At 56.8% G+C, this 26834-nt stretch overlaps 1 protein-coding gene across 7 annotated transcripts in view; it reads right to left on the bottom strand.

The window, feature by feature from the left end:
* Nucleotides 1-3730: 3730 nt before the first annotated feature.
* RXRG (retinoid X receptor gamma) overlaps nt 3731-26834 on the bottom strand; it is a 141698-nt gene continuing 118594 nt past the window's right edge. For 4 of the 7 annotated variants that reach the window (XM_081121218.1, XM_081121216.1, XM_081121217.1 and 1 more), the window contains exons 2-10: nt 23784-24031; nt 16933-17077; nt 16019-16198; nt 10790-10950; nt 10567-10696; nt 9510-9642; nt 8338-8429; nt 7074-7179; nt 3731-4019 (exon numbers count right to left, since the gene is read on the bottom strand). In XM_081121218.1, coding sequence (XP_080977344.1) covers nt 3872-4019; nt 7074-7179; nt 8338-8429; nt 9510-9642; nt 10567-10696; nt 10790-10950; nt 16019-16198; nt 16933-17077; nt 23784-24002 — 1314 coding nt within the window. In that variant the 5' untranslated portion in view covers nt 24003-24031 and the 3' untranslated portion in view covers nt 3731-3871. Of the gene's footprint in view, nt 4020-7073; nt 7180-8337; nt 8430-9509; nt 9643-10566; nt 10697-10789; nt 10951-16018; nt 16199-16932; nt 17078-23016; nt 23129-23783; nt 24032-26834 lie in introns of those variants that run through there. The other 3 variants (XM_081121221.1, XM_081121220.1, XM_081121222.1) reach the window with 2 other exon arrangements.

Here is a 26834-nt window from a genome sequence, read left to right as displayed (position 1 = left end):
GACCTTCTGAGTCCATTTAAGGCTCATTTTTCAAACCACGGCTTTTCCCCCACTTTCCAAAGGTAGAGGTTCCCACGAACCTTCCGTGCCCCGAAACGGCACAGAGCGAAGACGGGTTGCCACTGAGTTTACAGGGAGACACTTCTGAGCAGGCCAGACCCAAAAGTACCCGAGCAAACGGTGCCAAATGGCACAGCCTCGCACGCAATGACCGCGGGCTCACTTTTCGCCCTTTTCGTTAAAAGCGAAAACCTCTGGGCTTCTCTCTGAGGGCGGGACAGGTGCTGAGGTCTGTCCGTCTGTCCTGCTCGAAGCGGCCTCAACAAGACCTTCGGACAACCAGGCAGCCGCGTGCCTGGCGCTTCCCTTGGAGCCACCGGGCGCCTTCCAGGGAAGCTGCGGGTGATGCCCAGCGCCCTTGGCAGGACGGTCCCCCTGCAGCGGGTCCCCGCCTCCCGCAGCCGCAGGGATAGAGGAGCCTCCGGGCGCCGGGCCAGGGCGCGGTGTGGCCGCAGCTGGCAGCGCCGACCGGCCACCCGGGCCATGGCCAGGGTTCCCACGGAGGGTGCGAGGGCTCCTCCGGGGGCGGGGCGGGCTCTGGTGTCCCCTCCGCCCTCTCACAAGCTGCGGGGGCTCCTCTCCGAGGCCCAGGTGGAAGGGCGGGGAGGGGGCCACGCGTGGAAGCAGAGGGCCCCTGCCTCAGGTCTGGTCCCTGAGGAAAGCAGAGGCACGTGGGGAACAGAATCATAACAGCGGGATATCCGTGGATGGTGCCAGGTGGGAGCTAGTCCTACCCGGATGGCTCGTAAGGTTCATAAACGTCTAATCACGATGTTGTACACCTGAAACTAATGTAATATTGCATCTCGACTATCATTGGGAAATAACCTTTTTTAATGGAGGCACCAAATAATGATAAAATGACCCAGAGAGAGCAGTCAGGAAATGCGCCGGAGATGTGGCTTTGAGCTCGGCTTGGAGAGGAGCAGCCGGTGGGAGCTCGCCGGGCAGGGGGGGCCTGAGCAAGGCCTGCGCAGCAGGGGGGTGGAGAAAGAGCTAAACCAGCGGCCGGCGAGCGTGCCCTGGGATGTGAGAAAGAGGAAGCACAAGTTTTGGGGGGCCAGCCACGGAGAGCCTTGGTGGCCCCGTGGAAAGGCCCAGGCCACCTCCGAGGACACACAGTCACTGCAGCTGATGCAGAGCGAAGGCCTCTGCCCAGGGGAGGGGGGAGTGGCGCCGGAGGCAGAGGGACTGGCGCCTGAGGAAGACAGTCGGGGGGCGCATGCCGGGCACACTGACTAGTGCAGCTGGCGCTGTGAACCTCTAGCCTGGGTGTGATACGGACCGAAGGCTCCTCTCTTCCAGCAGCGGCCTCCACACCTGCTCTGCTCAGGTATTTCTGCCCCTTCCCGGGTGATAGGACCCCGGGCGAGCTCAGAGCATCCCAGTCAAAAACTCCCATCAAATCCAAACTTCCTCCTCACTCAGCTTCAAAGCCTCCCCTGTGGGGCCTGCACTGGAGGGACGGAGGGACGAGGGACGGAGGGACGAGGGACGGAGGGAGGGACGGGCAATGCTCTGTTCCTCCTGCTCCTCCCTCCCCTCCCGCCCCCAGGGAAGAAGGGGGAGCTCCAGCCATGCCTCTCAGGTGGCGAGTGCCCACCAGATGGCTCTCTTAGGGGCACAGGTGAGCTAGTCCTTCAGGAGGCCCCGGGAACGTCACACGGGAATCGGGTGTGGGCACCGCGTGCCCTCCTTGACCTCGCGCTTCACGCAGCAGCAACCTCCCTTTGACCCTTGGTCACAGTCCACAATAGTTCTGCCCACAGCCCTTACTGCTGGGGCATCCCCTTGAGCTCGGTACCTTCAGATGGCCTTCTAGGGCGTTCACTCGGCCCACAGGAAATGCCACATCCTGGCCACTCACTGGGGCCTCTCTCCCTGCCCCTCTCTCACCCTCAAGATGGCTCCAGTCTGCGGAGACTCCTGGTCAAGAGGGGCATCGGTCTCTGTGTTCGAAGGCATCCCTCACGCCCATTGGCAGCTGTTTCTGCCCCTGGGACCCCTCCCCTCCCTGCAGGAACCCACGTCCAGCCTGGTGAGGGTTCCGTTGTGGCTCCTCCATTGGCTTGGGGGTGGGGCTCCCTCCCCCCTCCTGAGTCCCTGGGAGGGGAAGGGGGTAAAGCCACAGCTCTGCTCCCCAGTCGCCCTGTTCTCGGCAACTCTCTCCTTAAACCTCAATCTCCTGGGAATACAGACTCGAGGAGAATGTAAGGGGACAGTCCCGGGATCCGCTCATAACATCAGCCAGGCCTGTGTGACGCGCCTGGCAGTTCTGTCTAGAATATGAGGGAACCTCCTGGTCTCCCCTCGGGGCTTTAGCCAGAATCCTCAAACACGAGGAAATCCCACTTCCCTTTCAGTGCCGTTAGGGGTGCTGTATAGCAGCTTCCTCAGTCTTAGTGCTGCTGACATTGGGGACACTTTTGTGGGGACTGTCCCCGGCATGGTGGCGTTTAGCAGCATCCATCACCTCTGCCCTGTGCATCCCCCCCCCAGGGTGTGACATCTTCGGTCATTGTTAAAAGGGTGGAAGGTGAGGACAGAGCAAAACTGCCCCCTGGTGAGAAGAGTAGACAAAAGGGAGCCATTGAAAGTTCTTGAGCAAGGGAGTAACCTAAAATTTCACCCAATATCGTGTGCTTGGTTTCACTGAATGGTATGAGCTGAAGTGGTCAAGGCCAAGAAATGTTCACAGTGCAAGGGGCATGTTTTGACACCCCCTGGTGTGCAAAGTGCTGCCGTCACCTCATCTCAGCTTCCACACCAGCCGTGGAGCAGGCAGGGCCCCCCTCCACTGAGGAGCTGTGACCGTGGAGCACAGGCTTGTGCACCTGCTAAGCCCCGTTTCTGCAAGCGGCAGAAAGGTGACTTGGAAAAGCTGGGCTGGACAGGCCGCGGGGCCGTCCGGCAGACACAGCCCCTCCCCCCGGGGCTCACTGTCCAGCAGCAGTGGCTCCCAGGGCGAGAAGCCACGGTTCCCTCTCTCTCCCCTTTAGGCACAGTGGCGGGTTAGGCAGCGACCGGGAGTGAAGCTGGTAGACGCTGGTCGTCTGCTCTTGCTGCTGGGGGTTGACAGGAACCCCAGGCTTCTCTTTTTCCTTCAAAGGGTGACACGTATCCCCAATAGGCAAGGCACGTACTGGTCTGCGACATAGCGTGTGATCAGCACACGAGGGGTTTCTCATTTTATTTTTCCCCATCACCACTTATTCCCCCTACACCCTCTCCCCCCACAATAGCCACTCTGCCGTCCGTGTCCACGAGGAACCCCATTCTTTAGTTACTGTGTCTCACCAACTCCCAGCACCCAAGGGTCTTCCCCATCAGGAGACCCTCTTTCCTCGGCCTTATGCTCAGAGCCTCCAGGACCAGGCTCCTTCGGCTCATTATTCTTAGGAGGGAAAACAAAACACAGAGCCAGCTGACTCTGAACAGTCTCCCCGGTGTCTCCAGGGGCTGCCCTAGCCCCCCCCCCCCCGCCAGCACTGCCCAGAGCAGATCCTTCTGTGCTCATTCACCCACTTGCTTTCCGTGGCAAGTGAAAAAATAATGTAAGCCAGTAATGTGTAGAGAGGCTGCGTGAGTTTTCCCAAGAATGTCTAGAAAGATCCCCGGCCCTTAGATAGCAAAGAAGGGTGTCCTCTGACATCAAAACTCCGCCCAAAGTCTCGTGTGTAGAAAGGTTTCTTTATTAGAAGCATCACATTCCGGGAACAGGAGGGGTGGGTGGGAAGTGGAGGGACCTGGCGGGGCGGGGTCCACACACGCCTGCCCTGAGCTCCTCCGGGGAGGCTGCGCCTGGCGAGGCTCAGGTGACCTGCAGCGGGGTCTCCAGCATCTCCATGAGGAAGGTGTCGATGGGCGTGTCCCCGATGAGCTTGAAGAAGAACAGGTGCTCCAGGCACTTCAAGCCGATGGAGCGCAGGGCCGGCAGGCGCAGCAGCAGCTTGGCGAACCTGCGAGGAAGCGGGGGTGGGGACCGAGCACGGCTGCTGGGCAGGGGCAGTGTGGCCGGTCCTCTGCACCTCTGTGATGGAAGAGGGAGCCTGGAGGGGCCCGGGGAGTCAGAGAACCTAACCCTGGGGGCATCAGAAATGGGCTGGAGGACCAGTTATCTTCTTACAGGCGGCAGTCGGACCCCATGACCTCTTGGGACATTTTCAATGAGAAGAGTTGAAAGGGGAGCTCTGACACTCCCTGAAAACATGTATGTTTCCATATTCAGGCTTCAAGGAAAGATCACGACATAAGAGAAACAGAACGGCACCAGCTAGAACGTAGCAGTTACTTCTCCGCACGGAGAAACGGAGGGTTACACCAAGGCCCGCACAACCCTCCAAATCCAGTCACGGCCCGGGGTGCGGCTGGCTGAGTCTGCTCCCAGGGCAGTGAGACGTGGGGGGAAGTAGAGCCCGCGGCCCGGGGTGCGGCTGGCTGAGTCTGCTCCCAGGGCAGTGAGACGTGGGGGGAAGTGGAGCCCGCGGCCCGGGGTGCGGCTGGCTGAGTCTGCTCCCAGGGCAGTGAGACGTGGGGGGAAGTGGAGCCGGACGGGGCTCCACCACCAGAGGGTTTTAGGGATTTCAGGAAAGGAAGCGGCTTCCTCGAGAAGGTGCAGCGTTAGACTAACTCCGGAAATACTTTTTACTCTAAAAACGCCAGCTTTACAATTTGTAAGGTGCTGAGCACGCTGTGCTGTGGCTCCCTTTGCTGCCTGTCCTGGATTGGGGAGCTGAGGTTGGGACGAAATTAAACGCACCGTTCACAGCCGCGGCCGGGGGCACCCTGGAGCCTGGCCCTGTGGCGTGTATTCTGGAAAGTGTCCGCCGGGTGGCAGCACTCTACCACGGAGAGACGGGGCGCACCCCGCCTGCCAGGTCTCTGCAAACCAGAGGTGAGCTCAGCAGTCACCTGCCTGGCTTTACCCGGGGACATCCCTGATGGAGCTTCTCAGCCTCAGGGTGGTCACCCTGCGTGTCCACCCCCAAGGGGCACCCAAGGGGCCCAGCCTCTACGTGCCCTCACCCTGAACCCCCAGGCTCTGCCCTAGTCCAGGCAGTAGGTGTGGCACCTCCCCCAGTGCCCGGAGGCAGCCCAGCCCCCCCCCCAGCCCCTTCTAGGGAAAATGGGCAGGTTCCAAAGTTTTCAACCGAAATGCCAGCCCCAGAGCAGTGACTAACTACATCCGGACACATCCACCCTGTGAAATTCTACAAAGTCACTGAAACGATAATGCTGCCTCGGCCGGCGTCTGGTAAAATGCCTGGCAGGGCTCTGGGCGCACTCGTGCGGTTTCAGAGCTGTAAATGCCCATTTCCATGTCTACACAAGGAGACCGAAAAGAAATATACTCAGAAAATTTACAACCAATTCTTATTACCTGCTTTATATTTTAAAAATATTTTCCTTATTTCCTACCAAGGCAGCTCTGCTTTTATAACAAGGAAAGGAGAGGTTTGGTCTGAGGGGGGTTGTCTGTGTCGTGTGGATTTTTGTTTGTTTGTTTAGTTGGTTGGTTGGTTTTAAGATAAACAGCATGGCCTAGAGTCAGTTTCTGGAAGAGGTTGAAGATGAGCTTAGGTTGCCACAGAGCTGGGAGACTCGGCAGAAATCACCCTACACAGGGCGAGTTCGCTCCCCTGGGTGGAGGCTGAGCTGACGCCGGCAGCCGGGCCCACCTGTTGGCGGGCCCTTCAGTCTCACCCGCTGCAGGTGAGTGGAGAAGAGGCTGCCAGGTGTCCACCAAAACCCTCCTGCCCTCCTCCCGTGCCAGACAGCTGACCCGCACTACGGGCTCCTTGCTGGTCATGTGACAACCTTAGCAAAGGGAAGCGAGTGAAGGGGGGAAACCTTTCCCGGTGGAGGTGTTGCCCACAGAGCCTCACCTCTGTGCCCTCCACCTTTGCCCTCCATCCTCTGAACGCAAAACACGGTGTGGCTCTGGGGCGTGATGGAGTCAAGAAGGAAGAAGCCTGGGCCCCTGAGTGACGCGCGGGAGTCACCTCTTCTAGCTCATTGCCCAGTGGGACTGACCCGTGAGGAGGAAGCGAGCTTCCGCTGTGCCCGCTGCTGAAGTCTGGGAGGCCTGGGGTCCCGGCTCCCTCGCCCCCACGGCTGAAGCCCACCCGCTCACGCTGGCTCACAGCCTCCCATGAAAAATGGCCCAGCCTCTCGAGGCCAATGGATAGGAACTGGCTTATGACCCAAGAAAAATAGCTCAGCGGAAATCACCCTTCACGGAGGAATCAAAGTCATTAGTGAGAACTGGGAGCCTAGAAAGTTAGTGCTAAAAACAAAACTAATAGTCTTCAAGGCAGTTTTTTCAAGTTTTGTCTTCAGTTTCCCGTGAGATTTGAGGATTGTAGACTCTCAAGGGAAACTTACATTTAGCTGTGCCTTGGGGGAACATTTGAGAAAAGCACCTTTTAAAGACCTAGGAAGACCTGTACCAGGAGATGGCCTACTAGTCGGAGAGCTCCTGGCCAACGCCTTTCTTTCTGACGAGGAGCCCAGACCCAGACCAGCACCTTGCCAGAGGTCACAGGGATGGCAGCCCGGGGCCAAGGTCACCTCTGCTGGCTACCAAAGCCCTCTCCAGCATGGGGCTCCAGGGGCAATACGGTCACCCTGGCAATCCCAGCCCTTTGAAATCAGAGACCTGGGCTCCTGTCCAGGCCCCACCTCGAACCAGCTCCGTGACCTTGAACAAGCTCCTGACCTTTTCTGAGCTCTGTGCCTGGTCAGAGTCAGAGATATTGAGACCCACATTCCTTCGTTTGCTTGCTCATTCCTGCAGCGCTTAAAGATGCACCCTCTTAGGCTCTGACCGTGGTAAGCGGCAAACAAGAGGGAAGACCTCCACTCTCACGGAGCCAATGTTCCAGTGGCTTTCAGCTTGTCATGGAGACGAGGTCCTATCTGGGAGCCATCTTCACAGTGCCCACTGCCCACCGCCCCCCATCGGTGGTGGCGAGGCCGGCTGCGCCCATCACTGCTGTGCCCCAGGGCCTCACCTGCCTGGCTGGTCCGGGTACTTCTGCTTGGTGTAGGCCTCAAGGGTGGCGTAGACCTTCTCACGCAGGCTCTCCACCTCCGAGGGGTTGGACAGGCCCTTGGCATCTGGAAAAGGTGTGTGACTTAGCCCCGGTGACACCTTCCACAGAGGCCCACGCCAGCCGGACCCACGCTGAATGGGGAGCAGCTGTGAAACGCTGCTGTCCCGTGTCCATTCGACCCCAAACCTGCAGGATAACGGTTCCCACTGCTGACTCCCAGGAGGACAGTTTTATCCAGGCCATTCCAGTCCCTTCACGCTGTGCCTACTATGTACTAAGCATGGACTGAGTGAAGAGATGGGTACACAGCCAGGCAGAGCGTGTCCTGCATCAGTGAACTGAGTGCCGATTCAGGAGATGACACAGGTGCGTCACCTAGCACGTGGTTCCAGCACCCGTCTCCCCACCACAGCCCATCGGGGAAGCTGTTCCCCTCCCCCTGACCTGCTCTCTTCACGGGCCTGCAGGACGCCCCTCACTGGTCCCCTCCCCACCTCCCTCAGGGCCCCTTCTCAGGTCCTGTCCGAATGTCCCTTTCCCCGCCTCCAGGGCTTAGCCCAGCCCTGCACCCTCTTCTTCGCCCACCTTCCCCTGCTCCCAGATGAGCTCACACCTGGTGCCCAGCCTCATACGCAGGTGTCGGCTGCCAGAACTGCAAGACAGACCTCTCTGGTCCTGCTCCCCTGAACCCCAGACTCACAGAGCCGTTGCCCCTGGGAAGCAGTTCTCGGAGCCCACCCTCCAGCTCAGACTGCAGTGTCCAAACCAAAGTCCTCACTCCTACCACCCGCCCTCAAGACCCCATCTCCATAAACAAAAACTCCATTTCCCCAATTGTTCAGGGAAACAAAACAAGAAACCCGGGAACTATATTTAACGCCTCTTGTTTCACGTCGGTGAATCTACATCTAATCCATCTTCCATCGGCAAATCCCACTGGCTTTACTGAAAACTCCCTGTGGAATCTGACCACTCTGACCACCCCCTCACTACCATCCGAGATCAATCCCATCTCTCATCTTCCCACCTGCCCCCAAGCACCCACGCCCCACGCCCACAGGACTTCCCGAGACGGCGCTGGGAGCGGAGGCCATGAGGAGCTGGCCTTCTGCCCTCCCCAAGGACAGTTTCCTGGCCCTGTGTCCCCTGTCTCGGCTGAGCTGGGGACCGGGAGTGTTGGCGCTCTGGCCGCATGCAGGAGGCTGAGGACCAGGCTGTCAACCTGGGTTAAACAGGACGATGGCCCGCAGGCATCCCAGCTCCGACTTGTCCATCTGCATGTCTTTCATCTTGGAGACCAGCTCAGTCAGGACTCTGTTCGTGGGAGACAGAGACAGGCGATGAGAAGATCGGGCGCAGGCCAAGGGCCGATGGCATGAGCGTGACTGACCTTCACTCTACCCACCCCGTTTCCAGATGATGGGCTGGGTACGCGGGGCTTGGGGAGGAGCCAGGCGCAGCCCCTAATCTCAAGGGGTCACGTTTAATTGGAGAAACAGACATGGAAGCAATGCGCAGCGGCAACGCAAAGGCAGTAACGCCATGAGCAAAGTCCAAGCGAACACGGGGGGGGGGGGGGGGGGGGGGGGCTGGACCCTGAGGGCTGGAGCAGGGCGAGGACACTGCGGGTCCAGGAACATGGCAGGGGCCAGCGTTCGGTGACAGGCAGGAGCCTGCAGACACCATGAGGGCAGACCCAACCAAAGACCAGGCTGGTCTCTGCGTCGACCCCGTGGTGGGAAAGGACACAGTCGTGGAGACCCCAGGTGGACGTGCACGTGGCCATTTATGATGCAGCTGGGGAGGGGCCACAGGGCCCTGGCTTTGGACAGAGACCAGCTTCAACCTCACCTTCCTCTCCCCCCAGCCACCCACCTCCACTCATTTCATTCATTCCCGAGTCACAAGGCCAGATTTCCCTTGAGCAACATTTAGGGCGCAGAGCCCCAGCCTGAGGCTGTCACCACCTGACCAGAGGCCCTGCTGCCAAGTCCAGCAGAACCTCCTCCTGACTCCCCAGGTCAGGTCCTGCCTGGCGCCCCTGCCCCCCTCCCCAAGGAAAAGCAGTTCAACACCCCCAGCGCCAACTTACTAGGTCATGTCAACAATCCAGTCTCTTCTCTGGACACCCACAGGGACCACGGGTCGTCCCATCTGCCCAGCGACCATCTGGCCTCTGCCCGGCTCCCCCTCAGCCTTTCGCCTCACTCCTACCTCATCTCTGGGTTTCCATTCTCATCAGCCTCGTGGTCTCTGCTTCCAGCCTCGGGCGGCTGTTGGCTGTGTCCGTCCCACACCGGTCACTACCCACAGCACACGCACCCACGCGCACACACACATGCACACACACGCACACGCGCATGCGCACATGAGCGCAGGAAGCAGAGGAGACACCTGTCAAAGATGGAGCCGACGCCAGCGCTGTGGGCGCTGCTCCGGTGCACGTGCAGACCCGTGGCCAGGAGGATGCCGTCCTGCACGGAGACCGAGCGGTGGGAGAAGGAGGCGATCAGGAGCTCGTTCCACCCTGCGGGACAAGAGGCGGCCTGGAGGCAGCGCCAGCCACGCTGCTCCACTGAAAATCAGCCCACGCGGTCACGATCCCCGGGACAAAGGCAGAATGGGAAGCCCGGGGAGGTTAAACACTCGCTCTAGACAACGCCGCCAGTGAGTGAAGAAGCCGGGGTGAGACGGGGTCCCCTGACTTGTGGCCTGGCACCCCCACAGACTCCCCAGGGCAGCCCAGAAGGGTAGCCTGAGGACAAGGGCTCTGCTTCCCCAGCCAATCAGCAAATATGGATTGAACAGGTAACAGGCGACAGTCGCCGTGTTAGCTGCCATCTCTGGCCCCCGGACCCAACAGCCTGGTTTTATGTCTGCGGCGTTGTCTAGCGGCGCCCGGCACGGACGCCGTAGCGGGCAGGCTCCCGATGCTCAGCCCGTCTTCATGAGGGGACCTGGCAGACGTCAGCTGCACTGTGCCCCAGAACCGGGAGCCAACCGGGGTCCCGCCCAAAGAACCTGAGCCGGGAGGGGCCCGGGTGCAGCCAGCTGAGCCTGGCGGAGGTCCGGCTCCTCTCACCCCCTGAAACGGGTACCTCCACTTTCCTTTTCATGCCAATAGCGAGGCTGCAGATGGGCCTCAGTCAAAGCACTGAAGGCCTGAAAGTTAGACACAGCTGAGGCCACGCAGAAATCCACGTGGGGAGAGGCTCACTCCTCCACTAACAGATGTTTCGCTGGGGAGTGGAGGCGTTTGGGGAGGGCCACCCAAATCTAAGCGCCTACAGATGACGTGAAAAGACAGCCCCAGAGGGTTAGCCTGCCATCAGCATGCACAGCTCGGCTGGGTCACAGCTCCTCCGAGTCACTTGTTTTACTCCCAAGGGCAACTTCAAAAGGGCAGCCCAGGTGACTGTCCCAAGAAGAAACGAACCCCGACACCCCTTACCTGCCCGGAGCAGGATGACCTGGTCCTCCAGGGTGAGGTCGGAGAAGTGGGGGATACGCTTGGCCCACTCGACAAGGGTGAACAGCTGCTTGTCGGCCGCGTGGCAGATGTTGGTGACAGGGTCATTCGTCTGAAATGGGACACGCGTCGAGGGTGGACCCTGGGCCCCGGCGCCCCTGCCCCTCTCCCCCCGCGTTCCGCCAGCGGGCCATGCGCCACGTACGGAGCTCTCCGTGCTCATGTCCCCGTAGGACTCCGTCTTCGGTTCCACAGCAAGCTCGGCTTCCAGGATCCTCCCCACGGGCATGTCCTCGTGGCCCCCACCGGCACCCTCCGCCTCGCTCTCCGCCCGCTCCCGGCTCCTCTGCCGCTCCTCCTGCACCGCTGGCGTACAGAAGGGCACAGGCGTCACCCTGCGCCCGGACGGCGGGGGGGGCGACCTGCCTGGGCCGCCCGAGTGCACAGCGGGCGTCGCCTGGGTGCTGAGGGGCTGCGGTGGTGCGGACGGTGAAAGGGACTCAGCTGCTTGCTCCGCCCAGGCGGCCGGGGCTCTTCAGCCCACCTTCTCCCAGACCCGGTGGCCATGACGCTAAGAGGTTTCCTCTGCGGGTTTAATAGCTTCCAGTTCTGCCCGCGCTCTCCTGTCCCCTGCGGTCCCTGTCCTTCCTCCAGCCGCTCCCTCTAGTAACCCCTGGGCATGCAGGGGGCTAAGGGGCCGGCACCTCCGCCCCCTCGGGGCCATTAGCTCTGCCGCCTGAACACAGTCACCCTAGCCAACGGCGGTCAGGGGAGCTCTTCAGGGCCGTGCGGGGGTTTCATAAGTGAAGGGGGGAGGGAAGTCACCTGGATGACACCCCAGAACCCTCGGCTGATTTGGGGGTGGGAAGGGAACACAGGTGAAGCTGGAGCTGCAAAATCCCGCCCCCCCAAACTGAAAACTTCCACCCAGGCTCATCGCCGCCCTCAGCGCCCTCTGGGCCTGCCTGTCGGAGGGACGTGAGGCGGCCTCCAGCATCCAGAAAGCGCTGCTCCACCCTTACCCCCGAGCAATGGCTGAGTCCAGCACTGGGCAGTGTCCTAAATCCCAGGCCGAGAAAACGGCAGCCTGGGCTGGTGGCTCACGTGGAACCCAGCCACAGCCGCTCCACTGGTCCCTTGGGCCTCTCAGCCTCCCCCCCTTCCTGCCACCGTCCACGCCCAGAGCTCCTGCTCCCTGAGGGGCTGGTGGCCACGAAGGCTGCGGAACGGACCAGAACCAGCCGCAGGACCTTGGCCTGTCCAGGGAGCGAGACCGCTGGTCCCGCAAGGAGGTCGGAAGAGCGCACGGCGGCCTCGCTCTCCCGGCCCCTCGTGGACCCACCGAGAAGCCTCGGTGACAACGTTCTTCAGTGAGGGGACGGGGCCAGGGGAGGAAGGCAGGAGCGGAGGGACGAAGGGAGAGAAAGCAGGGCTGAGGGAACAAGAAGACAGGGAGAAGAAGGGAGAAGGGAGGAGGGAGGAAAACGGTGTCTTGGGCCAAAGCCATCTTTTCCAAAGCGGCCTCTACCACGCCCTAGTTAAGCCACACTGGACGCGTCCCTTAGCCTGCCAGGCCTCAGTTTCCCTATACGGAAAGGGGGAGCTGTGGCACTTGGCTGAGACTGTCCTGTGAGGAGTCAGTGAAATGACTGTAAGAAGTTCACAGAAGGTGGCTGTTTCCCCTGCCCGGCCCTCCGCCCCTCCCGTGTCGTCCCCTGATCGGCCCGGCCTCCGGCGCGGCCTTCCCCTCTCCTCCTTTCCGTCCTGGGCCGTCCTCCTTCACTGACAACACACAGGCGCCACCACATGCATATTTATGATCAGTGGCATTTACTGGTTGAAGCTGAGCACGTCTTGTGTTAATTTTTCAAGGTAGGTTAATGGGCTGCCATTGCTCTTGCTTTTAAAAGCCGGGGAGACGCAAACGAAGGGCAGCCCCTTCTGTGGTCCTCGATTGGTTCCCACCGCAGAGTCGGAAGAGGGAAGGAAAATCATCCTCAGGTCACAGAAAAGAACCTTGGCCTCGGAGAATGATTCTAATCTGATTCTGCCATTCATCCCGGGATCCTTTGCGTGGATCCCGCCATCCTAAATGAGGAGTTGGGGGGAATCTTCTATGTGGCAGACATTCTGAGCTTCTACATACATCAGGGCGCATCCAGGGGACACTGGGTGACCTAAAATAGCACCAAGGTGGTGGAGCTAGCAAGCCACCCAAGCCCACCTCTAACCCTTCTGCTCTGCCTCCAAGGCTCTGGACTAGCTGAATTAATAAAGACCCCAGGGATGTCAAATACTGCCCACAAATTGTCTAAAAAGTAATCCATTCTCTAACTCTCCAAACTGCACTGCATGACCAAAAATGATGGAAACAGAACTTCCCCAGAAACCCCGAGGATTGTTCGGCGGCCTGGAGGTCGGAGGGCCCCAGTCCTCCACCAGCTCTGCCCTAGGCCCGCTGCGTAAGCTTAGGCATGTCCCTAACCACCAAGAGCATCTGTTTCGTCTTCAGGAAATGAATGTGTTACATCGGAGAACAGCAAATGCCCATTCCAGCTTCACCATTATGGACCCTAAGAAGGTGACAGGTCCCCCTGGCCCCAGGCAGGTGAATTCTGAGCCCCATTTTCATTTCATTTCATTCGCTCTGTCCCGCTCTCTAGGAGTGTAAAATCCGCGGTTGCAGTTTATTATTCTTGTCCTCAAGAAGGTGTCCAAACGGAGCCCCAAATTCTGTAAGCCAAGGCCAGGCATGACAGTGGTGAAGGTGTTAGAAAGCGGTCCTTCCTAGGACGAGAGGAAGGATTGGCCTCTCTCTGTCCGAGTGAATAGTTCCGCTTCCTTTAGAAATCTCACCACTACTCAGCTTCCCGTCACTCCTGCTTCTCCACGTCCGTCCTAAGTGCAGGAGCTAGAACTGGACCATTGTATGTGAATCAGAGCAAGGCTGGGGTGGAGGAAGGCTGCCCAGGCCCCCATACTCACACGTCCTTGTTGGAAGTACTTCTGTTTGTTTGTCTGTTCGTTTGTTTAATGAAAGAACCGCTCTTCTCACCATTTGGCTTGCGGGCCACTCTGACCCTGACTGAGCCGAGGGCGACTTGGGTTAGGGTTACGGCCCTTGTTGCTGTGGTCGGCTCCTCCTTGAGTTCTAGCCGACGCACAGCCCTCTGCCCGCCTCGGGTCAGCACGACGCCTCGGCTGTGCGGGTGATGGAATCAGCACAGCGAGCCTCGACAGCAGCCATCACCTCACGTCCTTAAAAATTCTTTTTCTTGTGATGAGAACCCTTAAGATCTCTTAGCAACTTCCAAATACACAAATGCAGTACTATTCACTGGAGTCGCCATGCTGGGATGACATCCTGGGACTTATTTACCTTATAACCGGCGTTTGTCCCTTCTGATCCCTTCACCCATTGTGCCCACCCTCCACCTCCTGCCCCTGGAGCCGCTTCTCTGAACGAAGCCCTCACCTCCCGTTAATTCAGCAATTCTCAGCCCACGGGCCATGAGAATGTCTGAAACATGCAAACCTGACCGTTCAGCCGGGGCGCTGACCTCTCCTCCCTTAGGTTGTGAAATAGTAAAAGAATGACAACAGCTAACACAACAATAGCCGTCCAGTGTGAATGAATAGAAATTATACCTATTTTTTGCCAGGTCGGCAATAACTATAATATATTTGTTGATGTGTTGCAGAATTTTAATAATTAGCTTATGTGCAGTGAGATGGAAAAGGTTGAAAAATCACGGCTTTAATTCACCTGTACGTACTTAACACAAAGTATTATTTTTCTAAGTAAACCTGAAACTTCTCTCACCTGTCCTGGGGGAAATGGCCCTGCAGACACCCTGCCCCTGGCCGATGGGAGATGTTTTGGGTCATTAATCGGGCGTGTGGACAGCCATGGTGGTGGAAGCCACACAGAGTGTCAGCTCCACCCTGGGGGGAGAAGACAGCGCCCAGCAGCTGCTCGCACCTCCCTGTCGCCGTCTATAGGCTCGCAGCCAGGGGTGGGCACTGGAGGGCTTGGGTGGGGGACGGGGGACCTTGCCCAAGTGATTGCCACCTTCCTCTGGATCCTCTGTCACCGAGAGATGTGGGAGACAAAGGTGGAAGCAAGGAGATGTCTTAGGAGCCTATCTTTCTTACAAAAGACAGTAGTGGCTGGGATCATGGTGAAGACAGTCCAAGTCCTGAGACTGGAAAGATTCTAGACATATTTTGAGGGAGAGACAAGATGTTTCTCCCATCGAATGTGCTGCGTCAGAGAAAGAGGGGATCTAATGGCTTTTGGCCTGAGCCACTGAGAAGCGGGTGTTTCCTGACATGGGGACTGGGAGGTGAGCAGGCTGCGAGGCCAGGGTGTCAGGAGCCCAGGTTTGGGTCTGTCAGTTAGAGTCTCTAGGTAACATGAGGGCCGTCCCGGGTCCTAGGTGTGAGCCGGGCAGGGAGGAGCCCGCGATGAGCTCTGCTCTGGGCAACGAAGACCCGCTCTCCATTCATCCCTGGCCGCGCCTGTCCCCCCGCTGCCCAGTGGTTAGGGCTGATACATGGTTCTGAAGGGCCACCCGAAGGTTCTGGGAACAGCACTCCTCTCCTTCTTGGGAGCGTGCTCTCCCAGCAGGGACTCAGACGCCCTTTCCTTTATCAGTCTGTCAGTGAGCCCCTCTCCTCATGGCAGACGAGCACAAGGCGCCACCTGGGACTGACCAGACACCTGTCCCTACTTCCCGGGAGGCAGGACGGCCACACTTGGACATCTATTCAGTTTGCTAATTAGCAGCCCATTCAATTTATGTGTGTTGTTTAAGGGGAAGACTTTTTGATCTTATAAATGAAGAGAAAGCATTTTCAGATTTTCTGACTCTGCCCGATGCAGCTGACCCATCTGTACCTGGAAAGATGTTACAGTTTAAAAGGGCACAAGGGCGGTCTCTCCGAAGGAGCTGCTAAGCCTGGTGACTGGTAACGGCGCCAACCCCAAAGACCAGGGCGCTCACCCATCTCAGGGGACCTGCGCCACCAAGCTCCTGAGAGCCCAGAGTGTGGAGCCAGCAGGTTTTCTCTGCGGGACACGCAGGACGAGAGGGAGACATTGGCTCCACCCAGGTCAGCCTGCAGTCCCTGTGTAGGGAGGGCGCCAGGACCCTGACACCTGGGCTCTCCCGTTGGCTCTCTGCCATTGGAAGGGTCCTGATCAGGGCCATCATCTGCGCACAGGACAGGAAGGGGCAGGAAGCTACCCCTCCCCCTTTTCTCTGGGGACAGTCCCTAGGGAAGGGGCCACCGATTGCGACACTTGGGAAGTCATGGTCTGCAGCCTCCCCTCCCAGCTTCCTCCCACGGGCTCCAGCCTGAGCCCTGCCTTTGTCATTTGCCCTCCCTGACCGGGCGAGCGGCTCTGGGGGCCAGGGAGGCGGGAGCCTACCTTCCCGCTTCATGCCCATGACCAGGCACTTCTGGTAGCGGCAGTACTGGCAGCGGTTGCGCTGGCGCTTGTCGATGAGGCAGTCCTTGCTGTCCCGGCAGGTGTACAGCAGGTCCTTCCGGATGGTCCTCTTGAAGAAGCCCTTGCAGCCCTCGCAGCTGTACACGCCGTAGTGCTTGCCTGCCGGCGGAGCCAGGCCTGGGGTTCCTTTGCTTCTTTCGTTCAAAGGAGCCCCTTGCCCCCAACCCCCGCCCTGGAAACTGGCGCATCCCCCGGGCAGGAAGCAGAGGACGGCCCGGCCCGCGGAGAACCGGGCGGAGCCCAGCCCCCCCGAGGCCAGCGCACCCTTCCCGGTGCCCCCTCGGGAGCGGTTCTTTGGAATCGCCAACCCCGAGCATTATTACAAAAGTGCCCAGTGAAGGTTTTGTTCACATTTATTTTATGAAGCAACTCTCGTATTTAGTTGGACAAAGTGTTCTGTCGCCATCCAAGACATCATGATGCTTAACAGTGGCTGTGCTCGGTGATATTATCCAGCAGGAAGGGGCCCTCAGCTCACTAATGTTTCCCCATAGTTGAGGCCCAAAGACTTAGGAACCTCCCCCTTAAAAGTATTGTCCTTCTCTACAAACTGGGAACTGGCCTCTGACTTATGGGTTTTTTAAGTGCTATTGCCAGTTGGGAAATAAATCACTATATGGTCTTCGTAGCATAACACGTGCGACCTTGAGACGTGACATAAAGTCTCATGGAAGCTGGCTTTGCTGAACCCAAAATAACCTGTCACAGGTTTCGGTTCCCTTGTCATCTGTTCCACAGTTCAGTTTCCCAGGGCCCCAGCCAGGGATGGCTCGTTTGTGCCTGGAGAGCCAGCACACCCACCCATACAGGTGACAACCATCACCCTCACGCACCTGATGATCTGTCCCCACAGATGGCACAGATGTGCTTGACCAGAGACCCGGGGCTGGTGGATGGGTAGTTCATGTTTCCGATCCCAGGAAGCCCCGGTAAGGGCTTGATGTCCTCGGAAATGCTGACACCGTTGACCACATTGAGCTGCGAGAGAGAAAATACAATGAAACACAGAGCCAGGTAACCCCAGCGCCGAGGCCGAAAGCCACGAGGCGTCCTCAGGAGACACAAGGCCTGTTTCAGGAAGCAGTTTCTGAGCAGAGAATATCTGAAAAGTGCCTCTGTGGGGTGTGAATTTGGGGGAGAAAAACCGTGAGCAGAAGAAATCATCTCTAGAAGCCTAACCCGAAAGCCGGGGCTGCCTGAGTCTCCGCTTGGCCTCGCGGGCCGCCTGTGCTCTGAGCTGGGAGTCCACACGGAATGGTGCTTACTCAGGTCCGCGGTGCCTGTTTAAGTTTTGCATGAAGTACTGACTTTGTTCCAAAGAAGCCGCGGCCCTCAGGCAGACCCCAGGAGGGCCGAGAAGGCAGCCTGTGCATTCATGTAGTCACTCAGCAGCCACACCTGAGCCAGCAGGGCACAAGGGTGGGTCAAATGGGAGAGAAGATACGTGTATGGTCATCTCCAGGGGCCACTGAGGATGCTGAACCACCTGCCCGAATGCACCAGAAATGGGGCAGAAAGCCCCACGTCACATTTTGAAAGAACAATTGATCTTCCCATGAGAGTACGAAATCCGTGGACCAGAGTCACTTTGCCCGCTTTGTCTTCCCAGCGCCCACCGTGGGCCGGGCACATGCTGGGGACCCAACGAGGTGAACATGTGACCACGGGAACCGTGCATGCCCCCCTCCTCACCCCCTCACTGTCAGCATCAGCTCCTCGTCACCCATCCCGCGTCCCGGTGCTCTTGGGGAGATGCCACTGCTGAGGGGTTTGTGCTTTTCCAAGTAGATGAGTTAACAGAATCCCTCTGGCAGCACGTCTTCGTGCCCATGGGCACGGGGCACATTCTGGGCACCGCGAAGGGAGATACAAAGTCTAGAATACCTGTCTCTGGTTCCTCACGAAGGCACCATCTCGTCAGGGAGTCAGGTCAAGCACGAGAATTGAGAACACGCTCAAGAAAACCCAGGCGAAGAGGGGCAGTGTGTTTTGGTGGCCCATGAGGCAGCTGGTCACTAGCTGGGGTTGAAGGGCGGTCCCCTAACTTCTGTATGGTCCATGTGAACTGTGAGTCACGCTGTCTAACCCAAGTGACCGTAATTCTCACCTGAACCAAAGGTAGGATTTTCTTCCTGAGTCAAGGCCTTTGGGACAGAAGGGTGATAAAACATGAAATACGGCCCAGTCTGAGTTATGTTCCTTTTAAATTTACCAGCTTTGCAAGTCACCACGCAAATAATTCTGAGCACAGGAGGTGGGTAGAGGTGCTGTGATGAGGCAGAAAGAAGACAGCCGCAGCGTCGTGTTCTGAAATCAAAGTTGTCAGGAATTTTTTAAATTAATGTACATGAACCCTGGCCACGTAGCTCTGTTGGTCAGAGCATCGTCCCGATACGCCAGGTTGTGGGTTCAATTCCTGGTCAGGGCACACACAAGAATCAACCAACGAATGCATCAACAAGAGGAACAACAAATGGATGTTTCCCTCTCTCTCTCTCTCTCTTTCTCTCTTCCTTCCCCTCCCTCTTTTTATACAAGGCTAAGACAAGGCGTCTCAACCTCATATCCAGTGTTTGGTTTGCTGTAACACAGCGCTCCTCAGCCCTGCACGTACCCCTGGGAGCTTTGAAATAATATGACGCCTGGATCCCAGAAGTTCTGAGCCAGTGGGTCTGCAGGCCATCAGTGCAGGTAAAGCTGTGCGGCCAGGGTTAAGAACCACTGGGTCGTAGGAAAACGTCGCTGGGAAGTCTCACAGGCCTGGACTGACTCCAGTCTGCCCTATTGCTTACACGACTTCAAAGAAGTTTCTTGTCTCCTTTGACTCAGTTTCCTTACTGTAAACTGAGCGTGGGAACACCTAACTTAGAGTGGCAGGAGGACTGATGAGAGAGCAGTGTAAAAGGCCAAGCAGGCTGCCTGCATACACTGCTATCATCCCAATAAAACCTGGTAACTCAGACAGAAATCTGAGTGTTCATTACAAGCCCACTTCTGCTACATGCTGGGAGTTGTGCGGCAAATGAGGCCATACTCACCAAGGGGATTAAATGATTCCATTTCTTAGTTGGGATGTCAGATTATTTGATGTTCTCATAACACTAGGTCATTATTATCTCTAGACATGTGATCCACTTCGATGCATGTTGATTTTTAAGAAACAGGGGAGGTCTCTACCAGTGTGGGTTCCAGGCACCATTCCCTGAGTGCCTCCAGGAAACAGACATGAGCAATTAGGTCCCCCCATGAAATGGGAGCATTTTAGGTCAGATGAACCAAAAGAAAGAGCCCTCTAGCTGACCATGGCTGTCCCTTAATCCTCAAATGAGCAAAAAAGGTCATGGGAATGAGGAGGCCCCATTACCTGGGCTCAGGAGGCCATCTCCCCTTTCCCTCCCACTCCTGTCTCCAGCAGGCCCAGGTACCCCTTGCAGCCTACAGGGATCACAAAACAGTAATTATTGTCATTACTGCCATTAGTGCCACCATCTTTGGGAAGCTTGCTCAGCACTAATTAAGTATTTTAATTCTCACAACAACCGTATGAGGGCTTCCTATTTTCAGATGAGGAAATTGAGCCTTAAAGTGGTTTATTCATTAATTCATTCATTCATCGATTCATTCATTCAGAAATCCTGTCAGGGTAAAAAAGGAAGAAGACATAGGCACTGCCTCCAGGACCTGGCTGTTAATGAGATTAAAATCAGGATAGTTTAGGGAAAAAAGATCATGAGAATTGAGATTCGGGAAGACTTCCTGAAGGAGGTGGCATCTGAGCTGGAACTTAATGGCTTTCACTAATGGGTAGGATTAGGATGGGCCAGTGATGGGCAAAGGCTCTGAGCACAGAGGCCTGGAAGGTATGTGCCCCGGGCATGAATGGGGACAAGGTGGGAGTTGAGCTGTGACAGAGCCCGGAGCTTGGCTGCCAAGCTGGGAGCACTGAGGAGCCACGGAGGTTCTGAGCAGAGGAGTGATGCCCCCCACACTCCACCTCGGGGCAGCAGCACGAGGAAAGCCTGGAGGAGAGACACGCACAGGCTGCCACACCTGCCCAGGTGCCAGGCTCGGTGCCTTCCAGACCAACAGGTTGGAGGCACAACCCAGGGCTCCTGGACCCTGGGTGTCCTTCCTCCTTCACCACAATGTCTGTCTGATAGGGCAGGAGACCCTGGCACCTCCTGGCCCTGGCAGCTGCCTGCCCCACCTCCCTGGCAGGAGCCCCTCTCCTCCCCCTCCCCCTGAGTCCAGGTGGCAAGGGAGGGGCGGCTAGGACAGGGGGTCGATGCTCTATTCTCCGTGTGGGCTCCAGGCAGTGGGAGCTGAGATTGAAGGCAGCCAGCAGAGTGCAAAGCCATTAGCTGCCTGGTCCCAACCCCCAGTCCCCGCTGTCTCCCTCCATTAGGAGCAGCCCCACGGAAGGGAGCACGTCAGGGCCAGAGGCATCAGGCTCCAGCTGTTCCTTGAGGCCGGGATGGAAACAGGCCCTGGGCCCTCATGGAACACTGGGCCCCCATTTCTGAGCCACTTTCAGCCCCAATGACCCCACTGAAGGCACATCTGCAGCCTGGCGGGCTGCAGGAAGACCCTCCTTTCCAGGAAATAGACTCCCTCTAGTGGCAGCAGGGACTCTAGGGAGGGCCTTTGTCATGAGGAGTCAGGGCCTCCCACAGGGAGAGAGCCCTGGGTTCTGGTGCAGACCCCACTCCCTCGCCGTGCGTGCTACGTGATAGCGATCAGGCCCCCTCCTGAGACTCCGTCTCCCCAGCTGCACATAGGTGGGTGGTTCTCACATCGGAGGGTGTGGGTAGCAGGTGAGAGGGGCAGGCTGAGGAGGTGTCGCGTCCTGCCCCCGGTGCAGCCAGACCTGTTTTTATTTGACATATCTATTAGGTTTTCAAATAGGATTTCACTTGAAGAAAAGACGTTATGGCTTAAACTCTCTTTAATCATTAGACAAGGTGATCTATAAGGTCTGCTCTAGCTCTAACGCATGCACTTGTTACGACAATGCAAACACCGAGGGGGTAGTAACTCAGGCAGCAATTGCCCCCGGGCAAGAATTATCACAGACAGGACCCAGGAGGGGACAGAGGGAGTGTGCCCAGGACACGCAGGGCCTGCGCCAGGTCCAGCCAGGGGACATCATACTTACAACATGCAGCATCACGCCCACACACATTCACACAATCACACATACACATTCACACAATCACACATACACAATCACACTCGCACATACACTCACACACAATCACACACACACATTCACACATTCACACACACACTCACACATTCACACAATCACACATACACACTCACACATAAACTCACACACACACAATCACACTCACACATACACTCACACACACATAAGCACATACATTCACTCACAATCACACACACAAAAATCACACAATCACACATACCCTCACACACACACTCACACTCACACATACATACAATCACACACACACAATCACAGGCATATGCACACACACACTCGGAACACACTCACACATACACACACTCACGCACACTCACATTCAGGAAAATGTGACCTGGATCACTCTGTCTGAAAGCTGCATGAACATCTGCCCGAGTGCACATTTGGTGTGTCTGGAAATTTCTCATCTACTCAGATCTCACCAGGGCAGGGGCAAGGTCTTACACGTTCTCAGGTCTCCAGAGCTGGCTGAGTGAATGCTTGCTGAAATGAACTTTCTCTAGAACCCCCAGCAGAGGACACCTGAATCAATGCTCACCCGGGTGTGTAACAGATACACAGCCCAGGTGCAGAATACATCGCGGAGGGACAGTAAAATAATCTTCACCGCTGATTGCCATAGAGCACTGCAAGTGCCTAAGAAGTGATTTTTCAAATCCATGTCTCCTTTGATTTTCATAAATATTACTGTCAGGTAATCAGGGCAAAATTTGTTACCCCACAACAGAGGACAAGGACCTGAAGGACAGTGGTTTGCAAAGGGTGACACAGCCCTTGTCCCATAGAATCAGCTGAGCTCCCTTCACTCCTCCAGACTGAAGATCCAGCAAGAGCGAAAAGAGAAGCTCAAACCCCGAGTGGCAGATCTCAGGACAGGGGACCGGCCTGCTGCTCCCACAGGGGCTGCACCCGCATCCCCTTGCCCCAAACCGTACTTACCCCAGCCCGGGTCACAGGGCGGGCATGTTGCAGGACAAGTCCCACTCAGCCCGGTCAGCCAGGATGCTCAGGGACAGCTAGTCAATGGTTCAGAGTCTCACTGGAGTGGCCAACATGGAGGGCACTAGGTGTCCCGTGTCCTCTAACTAAGTGGGCCAAGTGTCGCTGCCGTGGGGTTCCGGAGCCCCAGCCCACACGTGGCTGGTGCCTGGGCCGCCGAGCTCCAGCAGCACTTGGCAAGCTGAATACAGCTCCCAAAGCCAAACTTGGCCTTGGCCTCTGCACACAGCCCACTTGGCCAGGAGCAGGCTCTCCGCTGACCTTTCAACCCCAATCCCTCTGTACAGACATTCGGTCCAGGAACAGCAGCCCGGGCTCACACGGCCCACACGGATTTACGGGCCGGCTTTGGCTCCATGGGCCAGAGTGTGGTGGCTACAAGCAGCGCTGGGGGACAGTGCTTGCCCACTCCCCGCCCACAGCCCGTCTCGGTCCGTCATCTCGCCCTGTCTACTTCTTCGTGGAGACAATGGCTGCTGCCGAGCTCGTCCTGCACTCGTCTGCGTTTGCCTGTCTCGCCTGCTCCATGGTAACTGCCACGCAGTAAAGACTTCAGCCCCATTGTTCAGACCTTATCCCCAGAGCCAGGGACAGGGTCGGGCGTCTGCACGCAGGAGGACCTCATAAATAGGCACTGGGATGGATGAACTCCCTCTGCAAAATTTTATTTTGTCCCAGAGCCTTACCGTACCTTTCTGTCTCCAACCGACGGGCTCTGACCTGTTTCCCTGGAACCCACTGACGTGAAATAAAGTGAATCAACAAATGTCTTGAGGGTCCTGTGTTCGGAAGGTGGGGCATCGCCAGCTCTGTAGTTACAGGAGTGAGAATGACATCGACACACACCCATCGCCACTGCTGTCCTATCCCCATTCCTCTGAACGATCACATACCCTCCTGGACCCATGATGGGGAGGTCACAGGTCCCTTTTCCATGGTCCCTTTGGTTCTAGCCTCCACCCATGACAGCACTACAACTGAGCCTTGCGTTACCTGTATGACGCAGCTCGTCCTCCACGAGACCCCCAAGGGCACTGATTCGCTCCTAATTCCTCACATGTATGTGATTTTGTGACACATATAAAACTGGGGATTGATTGTTACACAGCATCATTGCACAAGAGCAGACCACTACAAGCTGGCATTTCAGTGTGACACTGCCAGAAGGAAGTGAAAGGAATTGGGCCACCCTCTAGGTGCCTCAGAGCAACAATGCTGCGTCCACCATGCACATCCCTCCTCTCCTCAGAAGCATGAACCACGGTCTCCTGGATCACTCGTGTCCTCGGTCCTCTGGGGCTGCCCTGCCTGAGGACATGCTTAAGGAAGGCCCGCAGGACGGATGTTCGCACAGACTGCCCAGGCCCTTCAGCAAGCACATATTAGGCATCTGCTGAGCACTGACTCTGCCCCAGGAGCACCTGGTGAGGCCGTTGAAGATCCTGGGAGGACACCTACCTGAGAGCTGGGCGGGGCAACCAGGTTGATTCCTGGAGGGGCTGCCAGCGTTCCTGAGGGAGGGCCCATGGCAGATGTGATGACACGATACGGAGAACCCAGGGCATTGAGGGGGGTCCCCACAGCACTCAGAGTCCGTGGAGCACTCACGGGGGTGTCAGTGTAGCTGGGGTGGCTGTCCATGGGTTTCCCTGTGGACAAGGCTGCTGACGGGCTCATCGATGTAGAGCCGGAGTGGCCAGGGGAGCCTGTGGGGAGGAGAGCACAGGTGAAGGAGGCTGGGGGAGCACAGACACAGCACTGTGGGGACAGAGCCCCACAGGTTCGTTTCCTGGGCCCTTCCCTTCTTTCTGCCACACCTGACACCTGTGAACCAAGGTGCTCAGGGCCACACCCAGCTGGTAGAATGAAGGCAAGCGACGAACAGAGCAGGGAGAGACAGTGCACTCACTGATGTTTTAGAACTCGGGCCCCCACCCAGAATCCACCTTCAACTGCGTCAGACCAGCCGGAACCTCAGGGGCATGGCCCACAAGTCCCCAGGTCTGGGCAACTGTGGCCTGGGCCAGCCAGCCAGGGAAGATGAGTCCATACCAACCCCTCAGGTCAGGGTGGAGAGAGCAGGTACCCAGGCGCCTCCAGAACTCCCTGCCTCACAGTCACGTTGCTGTGAGAATGGAGTCAGGAGAAATTCACTCATTCCTTCTGGGAGTAAAAACAGTCATTAAGGCGCCAGGTGCTGGACCAGGTGCTGAGGGTCCAGAGCCCAGGAGAACACAGTTCCCCCCACCCCACCTCTGGCAACCACCAATCTGTTCTCTGTCTCTAAGTTCAGTTTTTGTTTTGTTTTAGATTCCACAATAAGTGAGATCATATGATATTTGTCTTTCTCTGTCTGACTTATTTCACTTAGTAGAATACCCTCAAGGTCCATCCATGCTTTTGCAAAAGGCAGGATTTCACCCCTTTTTGCGGCTGAGTCACACTGCATTGGGTGTGTACCACATCTTTCTCTGTTCACCCATCAGTGGTGCTTCCATACCTGACCATTGTGAGTGATGCCACAATGGACACGGGGCTACAGGGGTCTTTTCAGTTAGTGTCTTCACGGCCGAATCTTTTTAGATATACATATCCCACTGGAAGTGTCGGGGTGGAGTTTCTCTCGGGCTCAAGTTCACTCAGTTAAGGTCTAGCTATGGAGAGAACAGTCACTCCCATACCCGAGAAAGCTGTGGCCCTCCAGTCACTCTGCCTGGAGAGTTTCAGTCTCTAAGGGGCAATTATCTCATAAACAGATGAATCCCAAACACCATGTTGCACGTCTCACGGCTGGAGAGGAACCCACAGCGGGTGCTCAGAGGTGTGGCACGGGTTCAAACGAGCAGGTCAGACACGTAAGACGTGGCCTGAATGGCATCTGGCAGTCTCCGCATGTTAACTTGTTTTATCCTGTGAGATCGTTTCAGCCTTTTACAGATGAGAAACCAGGCTTGGTCACACCCACATGCTGTTCCCATTCCAGGATGACTTGCCCCCACCTCTGCTATCTAGTGAGTTCTTACTCATCCGTCAAGGTCTAACCCAAGGGTCACCTCCTCCAGGAAGCCTTCCCCGGAATTCCTGGCCTGGTTTGATGCTTTTTTCTGTTTTCTAAGTAACAGTCTCTTTACTTCCATCTCTGCCCTAACTGAGGGGTGGGGGGAAGCGTCCACTTCTGTTTGCCCACCTCAAGCACAGCGGCCAGCATGCCCAGGTGGTAAGTGGCAGAGCCCAGATTCAAACTGTCCTCCTGACGCCCACGCTCTCTCCCACCTGCACTGTCAAGGACCGCAGAGATGGTGTGAAGAGCCCTGGCATCGCAGGTACAAGATGACTCGATTCTGACGTGACCTCAGGCTGCAAGTGCATCTGAGGGGAGAGCAGGGGCAGCTACCACGAACCGGAGAAACCAAACACCTTCCCAGGGCTACCGACTGGAAGGAATGGTTTCAGACTCTTCTGGGGCCCTGGGCCTCTGACATTTAAACAGGCCACTGTGTACCTTGAGCCCAGCACTGAGACAACACATGACTTGATGGGCACAGGGCTGTGAACTCCGCTGGGACCCGGCTGTCCTCCAACAGTCTAGCCATCTGAAGGGAGTCCCTGTCCCTTCCACCCGGCTTTCCAGACACCAAAGGGCCCTGCGGCCCCCCTTTCCTTCTGCTCCCAGGGTCTCAGAGAAACTGTGCCTTTCTCTCCGAACCCCAGTGACGCCCCAAGGGTGACCCCAGACCCAGAGCTGCAGGTCAGGCAGGACTGAGACTGTGCCCCACACGCTCATCAACCCAAATCCCCTACACGTGGAACCTGTGCCATCAGTGGAAAGGGACACTGTGGGTGGCATTTTAGCTGGTGTGAAGGCAAACTTTTAAAAAGCATAAATAGTTTTATATTTATCTTTAGCCTTTTCCTCTGTTTATAGCAAGTGACCGGACTTCCATTTTTGCACAGAATTATCTTCCGAAAAATAGCTATTTAAGTTTTCAAAAGAAGAGTAAATTGACCTAAGAAAAAGTTACACTCGATACACAAGGACACTCACTATGTGAAATATCATGAAGTTAGTCTGCACAGGCGTGATATTTAAGAAACATCGACCAGCATATGAAATATATATAAATGAACTTTGGGAAACACAGTTGTTTCAAGAATAAAACGAGAAGATGTGAGAGGGGTTCGAAACTTAAAGTACGCTGCCCTTCTATAAGTAATAGTGATTTCGGCCCTCACCGGTGGGCGTGCCGAGTCAGCGCCGCGACGCCGAACGAAAGCAAGTCCAGCTGGGCCGCGGGGCCTCGCAGAGGGGTCATTCCTGCGGAGCCCGGCACCCAGGAGGGGTGGCTCGCTTATCACCACGGTTCTTAAAACTCAAATTCGAGAGGACAGAGACACCTTACACATGCGTTTTGGTTCTTTGCTCCTCTCAGTGGAATAGCTCTGCTTTTAGAAAAGGTGGAAAGCAATGACTTTGGTGACAAAAGTGTTTCTCAATGGAAAATCCATCGG

This window comes from Miniopterus schreibersii, assembly GCF_964146895.1.
Source record: "Miniopterus schreibersii genome assembly, chromosome: 19".
NCBI lineage: Eukaryota > Metazoa > Chordata > Mammalia > Chiroptera > Miniopteridae > Miniopterus > Miniopterus schreibersii.
Note: the sequence above shows the minus strand (reverse complement) of the source record. Positions and strands in the feature narration are given on the sequence as shown.